Below are 19,086 nucleotides of genomic sequence, written 5' to 3'. Positions count from 1 at the left end.
ATGTCTGCTCTTCCAGGGCAGAACTATTTTAATGTTGGTTACTGGGAAGTCATCACTGTAAGGTCACCTTGAAGAACTGTGAATGGTAGGGGGGTGGGAGAAGCCCACTTCTAAGTCATCTGTTTCCTGCCAATTTTCCTTGTCACTTTTTCAATTCCAGTGAAGCATACTTGTTGATAAGCTTTTAATAGAGTGATGCATGACAAAAAACAAAAAAACAAAAACAATCCCTCCCTCCACATACAAAGCCATATGAGGGGAAAGAACTACCTGTGTGTTACAAGAATATTTGGGAGCTTTGTTTTTCCTTTTGGTAGGATCATCTTCCTCTCAAAATCATGGAGACACCAAAGTCATACAGTAATTCTTAGCATGCATATAATCTGTGCTTCTTGTATGGAAAATTTGTGTCATATTAAATGTGTCGCTGGTGTTAGACCAACAAGTGTATTCCATTTTACGATACTGAGTTGTATCTACACATGTACCAGGGTCTACTTTTTACCAGCCAAAGTATTATGTGTCCTACTTATAATAGGTATGTTCTCTTTTTAAAATATATACCTACTTCTCACAGAGAGAGTTAAGAGTTGGATATGTCAGAGGGCTCAACACTCAATATATTAAGAGGTATTTATAGAATAACAACAGTGTTTCACCTTTTGGCCCTTTTATGAAAAATTTACTGGATGCCTAATATATTTAATATTCAGTAGCATGTGAGAATAATTTTTATGCAACTCTGATAGTTAGAAAGATAGATAACTCAATTATTAGATCATCTATCAAAATATTCAGATGTATAAGAGGCTACTAAAAAGATTGATGACTGAGAAAGTCCACTGATTCTCTAGCCATCATATTCATGCATTTGGCCAGACAACATTTTTCGCTGCCTTCACAAGCAAGCTTCATTACCCATCACTCCACTGAAAAGAGTTTATTATGAGGCTGCCATCTTGGCAAGACTATTATTTAGATGATAAATGCTGAGGGGGAAAAAGTGTGTCTACTTTTTTCTTTTTTTTTTTTTAAGAAAAAAGATGAGCTTTTCTGACAGATAAAACAAACAGCGTCTACATTTCTAATTAACTTAAATTTGGCAGATACAAATATGGGTCAGTTAAAGCTATGATGTTATCTTCTGTCTGAATTTTACCCTTAATTTGTAAAATGTAAATTAACTAATTAGAAGAAAAACAGCATGATTAGTGACAAAAATGCTTCAGCTGGGTCTTTGCTTCCTGACATTTATGATCAACTATAATGAATTATTGCTTTTTAAAATAATTGATAGAATATATTTTTTTCTCACCACAATGAAAGAAATTTTACTAAGAATTTATAAAAGAAGGTCAGGAACCTGGCAAAACAACAGAACTTTGTTCTGTGCTTTCGGAGGGAAAGATATATATAGAATGCCATTATATTAGAAACAATTGGGTAAATTTATGCCTGTGTAGCTAGGGGTGAATTTAGAGGAAAGATATGTATAGAAATTAAGTCGCTGATAAACCCCGTTAAAAAGATTGTTTCATATATAGAAAAAAAATGCCTTATACTGGGCTCTACTACAGTTTATACTGTACTCAGGACTTAACCCTCTCTCTATCATTTCAAATGGATACCATTTCAAATGGTATACTCAAGCAATTAGTGAGAATAGTGCTGAGTGGTGGGTTGCAATGTTAGATGGAGAATGGTTAGAAACAAGAAACTATCTGCCCACTTGAGTTTCAGCAGGGAAACCTGTCATTGTTAAGTAACATTAATCCATGTAATAGTTAAGTGAAAAGCAGTTTTCAACTATTCCTATGTAGATAAAGGTTCTACAATGAGAAGTACATCTACAATGTCAGACATAAATGTCAATTAAAAGTTATACAAAATCCTGAACAGAAAGGTGTGTGGGGGTGGCCACGCTTGGCACAGTGGAGTGTGTGTGACTAGGCCCTGGGCAAGCAGAGCAGGATGGGGGGCTGTCAGTTCTCATAGCACACAATCTAAGAGGTCTGATCTGAATGAGGAATACCAGGAAATTGGAACTGAAGCCGAGTGGTAATGTAGACAAGCCTAATGTGCTCAGCTGGTAGTGGGCATTAGTTCCCAGTGACATGACACCATTTGAAATGGTGGAGAAAATAGGAAGAGAAATGATTCAAACAAAGATGTATGATGTCTAGGGGTTACTGAAAAGTGCAGTGATATGAGTAAAACAGGTGAAGAGTTAAAACAAATACTTCAAAATTTCAGTCCTAATTTTGGGTATGCCATTAAAATATTTACCTTGGACAAAAGTATCTTAATTCCATTTGGTAGACAGTTATCACATTTGGAAACAATACCACTGAAATACTTGAATACTCCTTTTTCCAATATTATGACAAATATGTAAACTTTCCACACTTTGCAAAGTGCAATCTAAATGCTCGGAGAATATTATTGCACTTATTTTATATTTACTAGCTGTGGAGACAGCATGAAAATCTTCCTGAATAGCTGCTTCTCATTAAAAAGAGTATTTTTTTAAAAAGCACTTAGGTTATTACTTTTATATTTATAGAAATTCATTAATAGTACACATTTTTCTTCCCCTCTCCATGCCACCATGATATACTAAATTAAAAACTAATATGGATAACCAGTCAAAGCCCCACTTCACAGTAGATAAATCTAACATAGAACATCAATTTATAAATGGCAGAAAATCCTCGATAGTTCTCTTGCCTCCAACTAACTCTTCAACCTTTTAACACATTATGTACACAGGAGATAATTACTTCAATTTATCTACAATTTACCTTTATGTACATTAATCTTGCACTTCAGAAGTAATCCTCAAACTTCTGGATTCCAATAAATTGGTTTCTATCAAAAAGATAGACTATAAAACATAAGATAGCATACAGACCTCCTCATTTGTTTAGTTTTTCTCTTTCCAGCTATTAACAATCTCCATTCACATTTGTCATTTTGAAAAACTAATTTTATTTTTTAATTAAAAGCATTAATAGTTCCAAGTAAGGGTTTCAGCTTGATGGTAACTGGAAAAAAAAAAAGAGGCAAGAGAAATGTAAAAAGCAATCATTTATATCTATTTAAATGATTTAATATTTCTGTACTGAGGGCAGCACTTTGTGTTTGAGGAGTGTGTTTATCTGTGAAGGAGAAGGAAGGCAAGGAGAGAAATGCAATGAGTGTCAGGTATCCTGACCAAACCTGAGTCCCTCGGTGTTGCAGGAAGGTCAGACCCTTTCAGCATTGTACTGTTGTGTCAGAATACGTCAACAAGCCATCACATTGCAGGAAGAAGAATGACCTTTCAGTTCTTTATGTTTGGGCTGCCGATGGAGCTTTGGATGTGGGGTATGCATGAATGGTTTTGCTAGCTGCTTGACAAATGCAACTCCCAAGGTTTCTTTCAAGTGTGATTGTTAAAAGCCCTAGGTTCGTACATTTTGGTACAACTTTCTAAACCCACATAACTCATGGTAGAAACTGATGTGAGGTTAACTATCAATACCCTGAATAATCAGATTCAGTGCAACCAGACTAAAATTACTTTATAAATGTTCAAATGCAAGAGATGAAGGGTGGGAGTCGGTAAATTTAGAAATAATTTAATTTGCTATGAGTCATAATTATTGTTAATCAGTTCTCTAAACTTTATTATGATGTCATGTCACAAGTGTCTTCTTTCCCTGTTTATAAGAGGCATTTTTCTATTCTCTCCCTCTGAGAAAAACCACTTAATCTCTTTCTACCATGGATGATCCCTAAATCAAACTATCTCTGACCCATCACTCACATTCCTATCCCACGGCCCAGTTGCCTTTGGACATCTCTAAACATCCCAACTGAAGTTATTGCTAACCTACATTATTTTCTATTCCCAATTCTTTAATAGCATCATTATTTTGCCACCACCAATATTAAAACCTCAAAGTTATCTCTATTCTAAACCACTTAATACAGCAACACTTTTACTGATGTATTGAATGTTGGCATTACTTGACAAATTCTGTGAATCCTGTCTTTATAATCTCTACAAGTCTATATGGTCCCCTTCCATTTCCACTACTACCACTATAATTTGGGAATTAATGGATTATTTCAATATGGATGACTAATAGCAATAGTGTCCCTATTTCCAAATTCTTGTTTCTATTCAATCTAAGCACTGCTACCAGAATATCCATCCTAAAGTTAGGTCCTAATCATGTCACTCGTCTATTCAAAAAACTCCACTGGCTTTCTAGCTCTGTGACCTTGATTTGGGCACTTAACCTCTTCATAGCTCAACTTTCTCATATGAAATAGAGATAAAATACTAGCATTTACCTCATAGGATTGTTATGTGGATTAGAGTGGAAAATACATGTAAGTGCTTAAACCAGCACCTTGAACATAATTGGTGTTCAGTGTTAGCTGTTATTATGATCAGTGTACATCTTTGTTTCCCTATTAGTTTGAATTAAATTCACTGAAGGCAAGATTAAGTTTTGCTCACCTTTGTATGCTCTGAAATGTATAATATGCTATTTCTACATAGAAGTAACTTATTAAACATCAGCTGAATTTAACTGTATATCTATGCCACTACTGATGGGCCAGTTTGCTAGAACTTGTTGCATTAGGAATACGGCGGGCCTATAGTCTCAGCACTTTGGGAGACAGAGGTGGGAAGATCGCCTGAGACCAGGAGTTCAAGGTTGCAGTGAGCTACCAGTGCACCACTTCATTCTAGCCTGGCTGACAAAGTAAAGCCTTGTCTCTAAAATAAAAAATAAATAAAAGAAATATGAAGTAGTAAAAAATACCTCACATTAAACCAATGAAAGGTAATTAGGGCTCATCAAACATTTTAATCTAGTGTTGAGTTCAATATGGCTTTATATACCTGCCATTAGCACACAACCAATGACTTCATTTTTAATACATTCTTAATCAATATGGAGTACTCTTAAAATATTGTAGCTGGTTATCAAAGATGACTAAAATAGCCTCCTATTTATATGAGTTGATGAATCCTAAAAAAAAATCCTCTTTACTAAATAAAAAAAATTGGCTTTAGTTTTTAACTTATGATCACTTGGAATGAAATACCAGCTATAAGATTAAATTTAAAATGGGAGGTGGTGGTAATGGTTAGCAAGCTGCCAGCAACAAATGGGAAGGAAACAGCAAAAGGGAATATATAAAGAGAAGCAAGAAAGGGTTAACAGGATAATTTGCTAGTACAATCCTGTGTGAGAAAAGGTAACCAAAACACAAGAAATATCTCAATGTCAGGGATTCAGATAGAAAAGGAAGAAAATTAAGAGAATAGAATTCACACAGATCTTAAGAGTAAACTGGAAGAATGTAAGGGAGAGAGAAAAACACACACACACACACACACACACACACAAGTGAATGTAATTGACTTGTGTTAATGAATAAAGGGAATTCATAGGAGAAATTTAATTTTTATAAGAATTTGACTTTCAGAGTCAATTAGAAATTAGAATGAAAGAATGTTCACCATTGCCATTATGTATCCATGAAGATTTCTGTTTTATGAGAAGAGTACGAGACATGCGAATTGCATTCATGACTCATTTTCCATATTCCACATATGTGAGAAGAGAATGAGCATAGGCAAACCAGGGCAATGTAGCCTCATCACTTATACATTATCCATTCCAGGAGATACCTGAATGATACCAAACATCAGAAGATGCTTGGAAATGGGAACATATGCTCCTTAAAGGCAGAGGAAATGAAAAAGCATAGCTGCTGTGAACAGGGCTCTGTCTCACCAAAATATGGCCTGCTTTATTTTAATCCAAGAGGCATAAGAAGCCCTGAGTGCTACCAGTAGATAACCAAAGAAAGCTGCTTTCTAACAACCGTATGCTTATTATAATCCTTGGCCTTGAACATATTAAAGACTGCCCTTTTGCTGGGCATAAAGTTGTAAATGAAAAATCCCATTCCAACTCTCAGAAGCCTGAGGGAAAGAGAGGTAGAATATATGGATGTCTGAGAGAGAGAGAGAGAGAGAGAGATCTCAAAAGAAAGTAACCTGAAGGACTGCACAGTACTCTCTTTCATGATGACAATGAAGTCTATAAGTTAAATGGATTTAATAAAGATACAAAGGTTAAGATTACAAGGTTAATTTTAAGACAAACTGGTTTACACAAATCTGTCAAACTATGTGTTAAAATCATAATTGAAGGTCTCCTACTTGGAACCAAGTTAGGGTAACAAAGACTGGATTAGCTCTCTATTCAAAGTTAAAAAACAAAATAGATGACATAACAGTTTTTAAACACTAGACATCAAGCAATGAAGAACTGTAATCCCAGAGTGATGGGATTACAAAGAGTGAGCCATTTGATTGGCCCAGCTTAATAGAGTTTCCAAGCTGTGATGTCCAAATGGCGAGCCCAGGTGAAGTCCAGCAGTCTCCCTGAGTTGAGGAATTGTAGCTAGAAGAATGGGAAAGCCAAGGCAACTAGAGTTTAAAGGGCAGAATATCAGCAGGAGAAAGCTGCCCACAGAGACAGACAGACAGAGAGAGAGAGAGAGAGAGAGAGAGAGAGAGAGAGAGAGAGAGAGAGAGAGAGAGAAATTCCAGGAACCTAAATAGGTCTCCCTCAAGTATTCAGAAGAGTTCTGATAAGTGCATATATGTAAAGACACAGAAAACTTGAATGACACAAACAACCAGTTTGACCTAATTGACATTTATAAGACACTCCAAAAATAAAATTGGAATAGTTTCAAGTGTACATAGAAAATTTACAGAGATAACCACAGTCTGAGCCATAACATAAATCTCAATACATTTAAAAGAATTCAGATTTATTCTCTGATCTCAATGCAATTAAATTAGAAACAGAAAGATATCTGAAAATTTCTCAAATATTTCAAAACAAAACAGCATACTTCAAAATAAGTGTGGGTCAAAGAAGAAATCAAAAGTAGAAAGTATGTGGAACCAAATAAAAATGAAAATGCAATATGTAAATATTTGTGAGATACAGCCACAACAGTGCTCAGAAGTAAATTTATTGCATTAAAATGTCTACATTGGAATAGACAAATGGGATCTAATTAAACTAAAGAGCTTCTGCACAGCAAAACAAACTACCATCAGAGTGAACAGGCAGCCTACAGAATGGGAGAAAATTTTTGCAATCTACCCATCTGACAAAGGGCTAATACCCAGAATCTACAAAGAACTCAAACAAATTTACGAGAAAAAAACAACCTCATCAAAAAGTGGGCAAAGGATATGAACAGACATTTCTCAAAAGAAGACATCTATGTGGCCAACAGACACATGAAAAAATGTTCATCATCACTGGTCATCATAGAAATGCAAATCAAAACCACAATGAGATACCATCTCATGCCACGTAGAATGGCAAGCATTAAAAAGTCAAGAAACAACAGATGCTGGAGAGGATGTGCAGAAATAGGAATGCTTTTACACTGTTGGTGGAAGTGTAAATTAGTTCAACCATTGTGGAAGACAGTATGGCGATCCCTCAAGGATCTAGAACTGGAAATACCATTTGACCCAGCCATCCCATTACTGGGTATATACCCAAAGGGTTATAAATCATGCTACTATAAGGACACATGCACACGTATGTTTACTGCGGCACTATTCACAATAGCAAAGACTTGGAACCAACCGAAATGTCCATCAATGATAGACTGGATTAAGAAAATGTGGCACATATACACCATAGAATACTATGTAGCTACAAAGAAGGATGAGTTCATTTCCTTTCCAGGGACATGGATGAAGCTGGAAACCATCATTCTCAGCAAACTATGACAAGGACAGAAAACCAAACACTACATATTCTCACCCGTAGGTGGCAACTGAACAATGGGATCACTTGGACACAGGGTGGGGAATATCACACTCTGGGGCCTGTCATAGGGTCGGGGGAGGGAGGAGGGATAGCATTAGGAGATATACCTAATGTAAATAACGAGTTAATGGGTGCAGCACACCAACATGGCACATGTATACCTATGTATCAAAACTGCACGTTGTGCACATGTACCCTAGAACTTAAAGTATAATTTTAAAAATAATAAATAAATAAATAATAAATAAATAAAATGTTTATATTGGAAAAAAATGAATTAAAATCAACAACTTCAGTTTTCCACCTTAGGAAACTAGAAAAAGAAGAGCAAACTAAACAGAAATTAATACACAAAAAGAAAATAATGTATGATTACACACCAATGAAAGAGAAAAAAGAAAATCAATATTTAAAAAAAACAAATAAAAAAATGGTTCGTTTAGAAGAACAATAAAATGGATAAACCTCTAGGCAGATTGATCTAGAAAAGAAGACACAATTATCAATATCAGGAATTAGAAAGGAGACATATCTACAGACAATGAAAGATAATAAGGGAATATTTTCAACAAGATTATGCCAAAACATTCCGCAACTTAGATTAAATGGACAAACACTTTGAAAGACTCAAAGTGCCAAAGCTCATTCAAGAAAAAAAAGGCATAACCTGAATGTCTTATAACTACTAAGAAATCGATTTTATAGTTAAAAATCTTTCACCAAAAAAATACCACAGGCCCAGATGCTTTGACTGGGGAATCTCACCAAAAATTTAAGGAAGAAATAATAGCAATTCTGTGCCAACTTTTCAAAAAAATTAGAGGAGGAAATGCCTCCCAACCCATACTAAGAGGCCAGCATTACTCTAATACCAATACCAGATAAATACTTTAGAAGGAAAAATAAAACATGAACCTGTATCACTCATAAACATAGATGCAAAAATTCCTAACAGATTTTAACAAATCAAATCCAGCAAAATATAAAAAGTGTATTGCTTCATAATCAAATGCAGTTTATCTCAGGAAAGCAAGGTTGGTATAACATTAAAAAATCAATCAGTATTAATTCACTATATTGACTAATTTAAGAAACTTATATGATCATCGTAATAGATGCAGAAACAGCATTTGACAAAAATCCAACACCAATTTTTGATAAAAACTTGTAGCAACCCAGGACTAGAAGGGAGTTTCTTCAACCTGATAAAGGGCATCTACAAAAACCTATAGCTAACATCAGTCTTTTCTATTTATTTTAGAGACAGAGTCTCACTCTACTGCCCAGGCTAGTGTGCAGTGTGGTATGATCATGGCTCACTGCAGCCTCAAATTCCTGGGCTCAAGTGATCCTCCCATCTCAGATTTCTGAGTAGCTAGGACTACAAGTGTGTGCCACCATGCCTGGCTAATTTTTTTTTTAATAGAAACAGGGTCTCACTATGTTGCCCAGGCTGGTCTTGAGCCCCTGGCCTCAAGAGATTCTCCCGCACTGGTCTCCCAAAGTGCTGGGATTACAGGCTTAAGTCACTTGTGCTCACCCCTAACATCATTCTTAATGGTGAAAAGATCTAAAATCTTTCTTCTAAGATCAGCAGTGAGACAACAATGTCCATTCTTACCATTCACTTTTGTATGAAGCAAAAGCAAAAGCAAAAAAAAAAAAAAAAAAAAAAAAAAGCATACAAATTGAAAGTGAAGTAAAATAGTCTTTATAAACAACATAGTTGTCTATGTAGAAAATCCTATCACTTCCACCAATGATGTAAACTATTAATAAATGGGTTTTATTGCAGTATAGAAAATCAAAATACAAAATCAATTGTATTCCTCTATAGTAGCAATGAACAAATGGAAACAAAACTATCATTACTAATATTATTAAGAACTATGAAGTACTTACATAGCCATCATTCAATCAACACAAAAAATGTGAGATTTGTGCACTGAAAACTACAGAACAATTTCTGAGAAAAATGTTAAAAGACCTAAATAAATGGAGAGATGTCAGGTTCATGGATCAGAAGACTCAATATTATTAAGATGTTAATTCTTCCCAAATTGATCTGTAAATTCAATGTAATCCCAATCTAAATCGCAGCAGGCTTTTATAGGAATTAATAAGCTGACTCTAAAATTCATATGGTAAAAAAGATCTTGAATAGCAAAATGTAACTTTGAAAAGAATAACAAAATTGGAGGACCTACTATCTGTTTTCAAAATTATAATGTTACAGTAATCAAAACAGTGTTGAATTGGTATAGACAAACCGATGATGGAACAAACAGAGAACTCAGAAACAGGCCCACACGTATATGAATAACTGATTTTTGACAATTGTACAAAGGTAATTTAGGTGGAGAAAAGAGAGTCTTCTCAAAAAAGGGTTCTAGAACCATTTCTACATTCAAGAAGCTTATATCCAGAATACTAAAATATAAAATAAAAATGCCCTACCAAAACTCAATAATAAGAAAGCAACTCAATTAACTAATGAAGCAAAGATTTCAAGAGAAACTTTTCCAAGAAAACAGGCAGCAAATAAACATAAGAAAAGATTCTCAATATAATTTATCATTAGAAAAATGCAAATTAAAAATCACATTAACACATTTTTACACAACTATTAGAAAGCCTTGAGTTAAAAAGACTGACCATACCAAGTGATGAGGAAGATGGGAAGCAGAAGGAACTATCATAAGCTGCTGGTGGGAATATAAAATGGTATAACCACTTCAGAAAAGAGTTTAGTCATTTTGTAAAAAGGTAAAAATATTCCCACCCTATGTCCCAATCATTTCATTCCCAGGTATGAAATGATTACATTACATCTTTACTCAAGAGTAATGAAATCATGTTAATATTTTACAAAACTGTTCAGATCAGCTTTATTAGTAATAGCCAGAACTAAAAATAAGCCCAATGTCCATAAACAGGTGAATGGATAAATAAACAGTGGAACAGCCATGCTACTTAATGCCTCTCAGCAATAAAAAGATGAACTATTGGTACATTCAACATATATTATCCTGAAATAATTATGCTGAGTAAAAAAGGCTAGACAAAAAGAAGTACATGCTGCATAGTTCTATTTACATAAAATAGTAGAAGCAAAGTAATCAACAGTCACAGAAAGCAGATCAGTGGTTACAGAGGTGCAGGGAGAATTGAAGGGATTAGGAAAGTGGATTATAAAGAGGCATCAGGAAACCTAGGGGTGGCAGGTATGCTCACTATCTCTATCATGGTGACAATTTTATAGGTTTATATAAAACATTAAATTGTACTCTTTAAATATGAGTTTATTCTGTGTCAGTTATACTGCAATAAAGTTGTTTTTTAAAATACAGAATATAGGCTCTTGAAGAACAGAGAACAAATGGTCCATTTTCTCCAACCACATTAAGGTGAATATCTAAAACTTGTATGCTGGAGAGGGTTGTAGTTTTAGCTTAGCAAGCCCATTAACTGACAAAGTAGCCTCTTCCAACGTATTTACCACCATGACAGACATGAAGCTGCCGGTGGAGTAGAAAGAGCATAGGTGTGGAGTTCACAAAGAGACTTGGGTTCAGGTGCTGCCTCTGCAGTTTACTGCTCAGTTCTCACTGTTAACCCCTCAAAGGCAGGGGCTGAGTCCCTATTGCCTAACACAGTGCCTGTAAATGTTTGCTGACCTGGACTTGTATTTCTTCATAAAGCAACTATTTCATGAAGACTCTGTTTGGAAGCAGATAAGCTAAGAATGCTACGGCTAGCTAGCAAGTCGAGGCTCGGTAAAGAAGAGTCTGACTTCAATGTTAGATACAGACTAACCTCATCATAGTTTTCAAACAGAACAACAACAACAAAAATCCCAGAGTCCAGGCTGCACTGCACACCAATTAAAATAGGGTAAAGCCAACATCGATATTTTAAAAACAACCCCCATGTGATTTTAACACACAGTAAACTTTGAGAACCATTAAGCTAGACTCCAAGCCTTTTTAGTATCAATTTTGACCTGATCTCCATTATTCTAGAATTAGCCTCAGAAATAGACTCTGTATTCTTGGGTTCTTGACAATAACTGTACTCCCGATATTGGTAAACTCTCATTTATTTTTCCCTTACCCTCTCTGGATGATCATAATGGTGTGTTCCCATTCCTAGAACGGCCACTCAATCCTTTGCTTGTTGGTTTGGTTTGATGTAAGATTTCTGAGCTATACATGACTCAGATTAACTTTGTCATAGTGGGTGTCAACACGAAGTCATCCTCTCAACAATTCTCTGGTCCCCTGGATTTGTGAAACTGGTCAATATACCCCTCTTGTAAAAATCTTACATATGCTTGAAAAAGAGTAATCATTTAGATGTCTTTCTAGCCAGAGAAACTATAATTCATTGACATTCCCTTATAGATCTGTTTTCTTTGATTTAAGTCATTCTAGTTTCTCAACAATTGTCTCCTTATTACGAATATCACTCTAAAGGCCTAAGATAACATTTCTATACTTTGCTCAGTTTTGTTAAAATCAATGAATGATGGCAGAAAATATGAATTCCTCACTTAGAAAAGTCTTGTTATTCACATTCAACATGCTGAAAAAATGATACTTATCCATTATAACCATTATGAGAAGTCATTTTTCTCAAAGTACTCTATACACAGAAAACACTTCCCTCATCCTGATAAAATATTTTGAGGTTACTCCAGCTAGCAACAGTGTCAAGTATCTGTCTGGAACAATGGGACATCAATATCTCACAACCAACTCAATTTTAAGAGATGGAAAAAGTAAATCATATTTTACCCTTATCGAAGCCCCCTTCAGAGCATTTGCTAATTATTAGTCAATCTGTCACTTGTTATTGCTACTTGATAGTATACGGCAGCAGTGCTGCTTCTGAGGCTGCTGTAATTAAAGGTTTGCAAGAGCTTCTATTGCTAAGGCACATACTCCAACTTAAGACAAGATGTGATCAGCCTTGTTTTTAACAAGACCGAAATAACTGGAAATCTGTGATTTGGCTAATTGCAGGGTTCCTGAAAGTATCTTAATACAGGAAAAACTTCGGCCATGCTCTGAAAAATATCTTCCTTAACTCTAACTGGTTGGCATTCCCATTCTAAATGCCTCTCCTCTCAAGCTATCACAAACCAGAGAAAGCAACTGCCAGACCATTGAGTAAATAACTGATCTTTAAAAAATACTTAGAGGTATGGACTAAAGTCAAATCAATTCTGTGGCAGAAGGTATTAGCTTAGCATTGCCTTCAGGAGAGTAGACTCTCTGGAGCCAAAGGTTCAAAAATCTGACAGATAGAACTCAGCTCTTAATCGTTTCCGTGGTACATAAATGTGATCAAGACCATATTTCCTCTGGTGCTCATCTCGCCTCCTATCCTAACATCAGAACAAGAAATGGCTTTCAAAGATCTATGCACTTGCTTCATTTAATACTGTCCTTTAGAGCCAATCAAGAGAGGTCCATGTCCTGCACCCAAGCTTTAGGTAACTCTGCTCTGGCCCCTGTCTAGTTATATCTGAATCCATGAAGTAAGGAGTTTATGGGGCCAAGGAAACATCCCCATCTGACACCTGTTCCCTCAACCAGTTTCTAGGCCACATTCCAGGTATCAGTGACCTCAGAACTTCCTGATCTTATAGCTCTGAGACCATTCCCAGGGCCTGGAGGGCCCTTTCTCTCAGGTTCATTCACCTGATAAGAGGGCAGACAACCAGAGTGTGCAACTCTGGCCTGAGAGCAGTGGTTTATGGGAATGTACGTGGAGCTTGGATATGCAGGCTGGGCATGTGCTTGACACCTTTCCAGGTGTAGGATGGAGCTGAGGGTGGGAAGAAAAGGAAGGCAGGCTGTGCAGTGGGACCACCTCTCCCTGCACTGACACACGGAGCCTGGAAATCCAAGGAATCTAGGAATTCTTATGCAAATCTAAACTTTCAGCTCTTCATGTAGAATAGAATATATTTTATTTAAGGTCTGTTAACTTAATATGTAACTTTACATATTTAGACACATAGTATATAAGGCTCCATTTGTACTCTTGCTCCAGGCCCAGTTTCATGCAACCCTTAAAGAAACTAGAGTTTATCCTCTGCTTAGAATTTTCACGGTATTCTGTGTCAAATTTCAAATGAGAGAGCTGTCTGAAGTTTTGGGAAAGCAACCGACCAACATAAGATTATACATATTTATCTAAAAACCTTTATAAAGTGCATTTGTCATTTAGTTCTCAGTTATTTTCTGTTTTTAAAAATCTTTATATTAAATACATTTATGCTCTATTTCATGAAATAGGACTGCAAAAGTCTACACATTTGAAAAGTGCATAAAAGTTTTTCAGAAAAATCAGGCATTTTCCTCACTATCCTTCGAGTTGAATTCTCAAAGAAAAAAATTCGATTGTACTATGGCTTAATGTCACAATGCCTGACAAATTCCTCAATGGCCGATTCAAAACATTATTGTCTGTCAGACATCAGTAAATACAATCAATAAATATCTACTATCACCTACTATATGCCAGATTCTGGACAACCAAAGATGGATAAAACCAGTAGATAAGATGGAACTCAACATTAATTGGAGGAGGTTGACAAGTAAACAAGCGATGACAATGTTTGATAGATGTTACGAAATTATTAGCAAAACACAGGAGGCGCATCAAACCCAATCCTAGAATGCAGGAAGGTTTCTCAAAGAGATGTCAGCAAAGCTGAGTGCTGAAATTAGCTGAGTAGTTTATGTGGCAAAGAAGGCAATTAAAAATGTCTAGTCGGAAGACTTCTAAACTTCATCAGTGGTATACAGAAAAACAGGCAGAGGGGAACTAATATTTTTTTGACTGCCAGGCACTGTGAAAGTGCTTTGCATATATTAAATAACTGATCTTCAGAGTAATAGGGCAAAAAAGGTTCTACTCAGTCCATTTTATTGAGGAGAAAACACAGTAAGTTGCTCCCAGTCATGGGACCAGAAAGTGGCATACTCTGGATTCAAACCCAATATTCCTCCCATTACTTCAAGGATCACTAAATTGAAAAAACAAATTTTGCCCCCATTTGTTCCAGCCAAGAAGCTTAGATTTTCTTTGAGAGAAGCAGAGAGGTATATCAACAAAGTGCACTTTGGTTTTAAAGAGATGTCTCTAATGAGAACGTGCCAGAATGTGACTGGAATGGCAGATGGAGGGGCTGAAACTTGCAGTTGCAATTTCCATGTTCTTGATCAGTGGTTGTTGGTCACTGTTCATGTGCTTTATAGCATATGGCTCTTTCTCTGTCATTTAAGGTCACTCAATATTTTCATTCAAACTGACCCACTTTATCTCAAACCACCAAAAGTAAGGACAATGTGTCTATCCCTGCCTCTTTGAAAGGTCACACATTAGAGACCATATATGTAATCTGACCTTAGACTGGTAGAATTGGTTTCTTTCTTTACAAGTCATCATCTCAGTATAAAAGTATACTTAGTAATAGATGCCAAATTGTCAAAGAACTCACCTTTTGATTAGAGAAATAGGATTAGAAGACTTTTTGTGTGTTGATTTCATAAGGAAATGTATTTTCTGGTAGCCTTATATAATTTGGGGTTATATTTATGGTCCAAATGCTTCCCAGAGGCATTCTTTATCTCCTTTAACTCTGTAGAAGTAGAGACTACAGAGTTTTGAGTAGTTGTTTAACCAAGGTTCATAACTGGGACTTGGGATGGAGATGTGCTTGTAGGAACGGCTGCTTATGTTCTTTACTCAGTAGCACTGATTTTGGGGAAGATGACTACATTGTAAAATTTAAATGTTTTCAAGGTTAGTTAAGCTGAGTAAGAATATCAATTTACTATAAAAGAAAACTCTTATAGAAATGTTAATCTAAAAATTGGTGGCTCTGTAGTTATTTGTGTGGGAAATGGATTTATACAAAAGCATTAGTCTAGGCCAGGCGCAGTGGCTCACGCCTGTGATCCCAGCACTTTGGGAGACCAAGAAAGGTGGATCATGAGGTCAGGAGTTCGAGACCAGACTGACCAACATGGTAAAACCCCCTCTCTACTAAAAACACAAAAATTAGCCGGGAGTGGTGGCAGGCACCTGTAATCCCAGCTACTTGGGAGGCTGAGGCAGGAGAATCACTTGAACCCGGGAGGCGGAGGTTTCAGTGAGCCGATATCACACCACTGCACTCCACCCTGGATGACAGAGTGAGACTCCATCTCAAAAAAAAAAAAAAAAAAAAAAGCATTAGTCTATAAATAGTAATTGAACAGTCTTATTGTAAAATCCAATCTTTAATCTCAAAATAGTGGGACAATTAGGTAATATTGGTTTTTATATAAACTAGAGGCTTATCACATGAATAAAGCAAAAAGCCCAATTTCTAACCAATAGCCTCCTTGAAAGGCTACCTACAGGTGGGAGAGAATTTCTTCCAATTCTGAAGAACTTTAGAAGCTGCTAAAGTTATATACTGAAGAACTTTAGCAATTGCTAATATACATGAGTTGTGTTGAGGCAAAATACGAGAAGACGAGGATCCCATAAATTCACAAATGGGGTAAATTCTCCTTCTGTCAAAATACTCCATCACCGGTCAGCTTGTATCATTATCATATGTTACAAATTTTATACATAAGTAAATACCCCAAAGTTCCATTTCAAACCTGGGCACTAAATGTTCCTTTTTGAACTTGCATTTCTTGGCCTCTCTGCAGAACTTTGGTAACATCAGTGACTTCTGTGACATTTACTCCTTAAATGATCTGGACCATTTAAAACCAAGGCTAACATTCCCGTATCACACATCATGCCCTAAATGAATTATGCTCACTTAGCCAGTATATATTCAAACAATGTGCTCAGGGAATGTAAATCAATAGTAGTCTAAGTAAAACATCACCAGAAGGGTAAAAGTAGAATGCAACAAAGTGATATAAAATCCAAAGGAAATTGTATTAAATTATCTATCACACAGACATCCTCCAGGCATGTCAATAATCCCTAAATCTATCATCCAGGTGACTAGATTATTTAATCAGTCTCTAAATGGTGAATGTTAAGTACACAGTAGGTACTCAATAAATAATTGAGTTGTTTTAGAAGAAAGATAATTTGGAATTTTGAAGTAAGCTCTAGTATTTGGGATTTGGTTTGTAATTGTTCCTTAGAAAAGATATGACTGGTACCAAAGCAGGGGAAACAGTCTACCTCCCTACTGATTGAGCTTATCAGTTTTTTTTTAAATACTTTAGCAACCTAAACTTATGCAATTTGATTTTCCTGTCATTGCTTTCCCTATACTACCAAAAATGATGCTTTCTTTACTATTTCAAACTCATCATAAAATTGCTAAAAATCTAAAATTCAATTTGCCACATTACTGCTAATTTGAATAATGGCTGAATAAAACACAGGAAACGCTGAAACAGCATTGATTTCTAAAACATTTTGCACTTTCCTCCTCCATCCCTGTAAAGTAAAGCTCGGATGCCACGCACAATTACACAAGAAAATCAAGAAAGCTATTACATTCAGCATTTTGTCATGATCATTGTTACCATGGCAAAAAGTGGGCTTAGTTTAGCACAGCTGCCACAGGCGAGGTCCACTGGCCTTTTGTAAAGCTGAGTAACAATATAATGCCAAATTCTGTAGCTGGTCACTGTTTTTACCCTAGCACAAGGCTATTACCCACAGATGCTACTGTCTCAATCTTAAGGATCTGAGCCAATGTCATTTTATTATTGTATTCTTACTGTTGGCTGGCATTCCTGTTCTAAGGGGGAAAAAACATGTAGTGTGAATACTTGGGACTGCAATAATAGAAAAAGCCAAAGTTTGGAAGGTTGTATTGTAAATGACAATAGGGTTGTGCTGGAAATCACACAGATTTGGGAGTGAGAGATAAATGCAGCCCCATGATAACTAGCTCTACAGCACATCATTTTCTCTGACTATCAGCTTAGTTATCTGTAAAATGGGGACAAAAGTAACTTCCCGGACATGTGGTAGATAATCAGTAAAATAAGACCCTCCCACTCCTTTCTTAACGCTGAGATTTCCATGTCTTTGGGAACGTTAATATGAGTTGGTAGGTAAACTATTCTCTATTCTTGGAAGGTGTATCATTTCCATCTTTCATATCATTTGGATACTTTCCTCAGAGAGCTGAGGATAAATTATTTTAAGGTCTGAGTAAGCATAAATTTCACATCAAAAGGATAAAAGTTCAGTGTCAATACTGTAATATACACCACATCTTATTATCTGTATTTTAAGTGACACCAATATTATTGTAAAATGAATGAAAAATGGAATATATACTAATTTTGACCTTATGCAGAGATTTTTAGTTTTAAAAAATGAAGCAACATTATGAAAGCAGAGAAGTTTAAATTATCTGAAATGAATACATTAATCAAAACTCTGTATTTACTAGAAACAAAGGCTACTAGCATTTTTACCAGCTAAACAAAATATTTTTTCTAATGAGATTTCAGCTGAGTATCGTTTATCTTAAAAGAAAAATAATGAGACCTTACCTATTCCAGTAGCTCCAGAACTGGTCATGCAGGTAGGCGTGGTGGCTACATTCATCACCAAATGAGGCTTTGCTTTCAATCCAGTGAATTATGTGCCCTTCTACAGCTAAGGGACAAAGCATTACTAATATACGGAGAAGGGAGGGGAAGATTGAAAATTCTGAACTCTGTACAGGCCTCTCTATGCTTCACATTAATGAGCACAGGCTTAGCCCTTACCATCATCTATAAATGTAATTACAAAACAACACACTGTATATGTTCATTACAAAGAACATTTATGTGACAATCATATCCCTTTGATTTTCATTATATTCTTCAAAACTCCCTTTCCTAGTTCTCAGACTGCCTGTATAACTCGACAAGTGCCATGTCAAGCAGACCAAAATGAGTCTGGCTTTTCAAGAGATCTATGTTTAAGGAATTTGAAATTTAGAGAAATAAGTTGAAAATGACAACCAAAATATCTTTAGAAAACATGTCTATTTCTCAATATATGCAAAAGATTTTAAGACAGATTTCTTCTGAACCTATTATTTTCTGCCGTTTAAAAGTAATATTTTCCAATTATCCACCCATTTATAATATTATAAAGCTAATATTAACATAAAAAAATTAAAAAATACATCCCTTTTCTCTAAAAACAAATGCATAACAGAGTT

The 19,086-nt window shown here is 35.7% G+C and overlaps 1 protein-coding gene across 6 annotated transcripts in view; it reads right to left on the bottom strand.

Annotated features, from left to right (window-relative positions):
• The window catches only part of CDIN1 (CDAN1 interacting nuclease 1), a 230,925-nt gene that overhangs the window by 81,840 nt on the left and 129,999 nt on the right, over positions 1–19,086 (bottom strand). For all 6 annotated transcript variants that reach the window (XR_008671879.2, XM_019011231.3, XM_019011232.3 and 3 more), the window contains one exon: positions 18,425–18,530. Coding sequence is in view for 5 of the 6 variants with exons in the window: in XM_019011231.3 (XP_018866776.3) it covers positions 18,425–18,530 (106 nt within the window). In the remaining variant the exon portion in view is untranslated. The remainder of the gene's footprint in view (positions 1–18,424; positions 18,531–19,086) is intronic.

Source organism: Gorilla gorilla, chromosome 16, assembly GCF_029281585.2.
Source record: "Gorilla gorilla gorilla isolate KB3781 chromosome 16, NHGRI_mGorGor1-v2.1_pri, whole genome shotgun sequence".
Lineage (NCBI taxonomy): Eukaryota > Metazoa > Chordata > Mammalia > Primates > Hominidae > Gorilla > Gorilla gorilla.
This window is presented reverse-complemented; position numbering and strand designations above follow the sequence as displayed.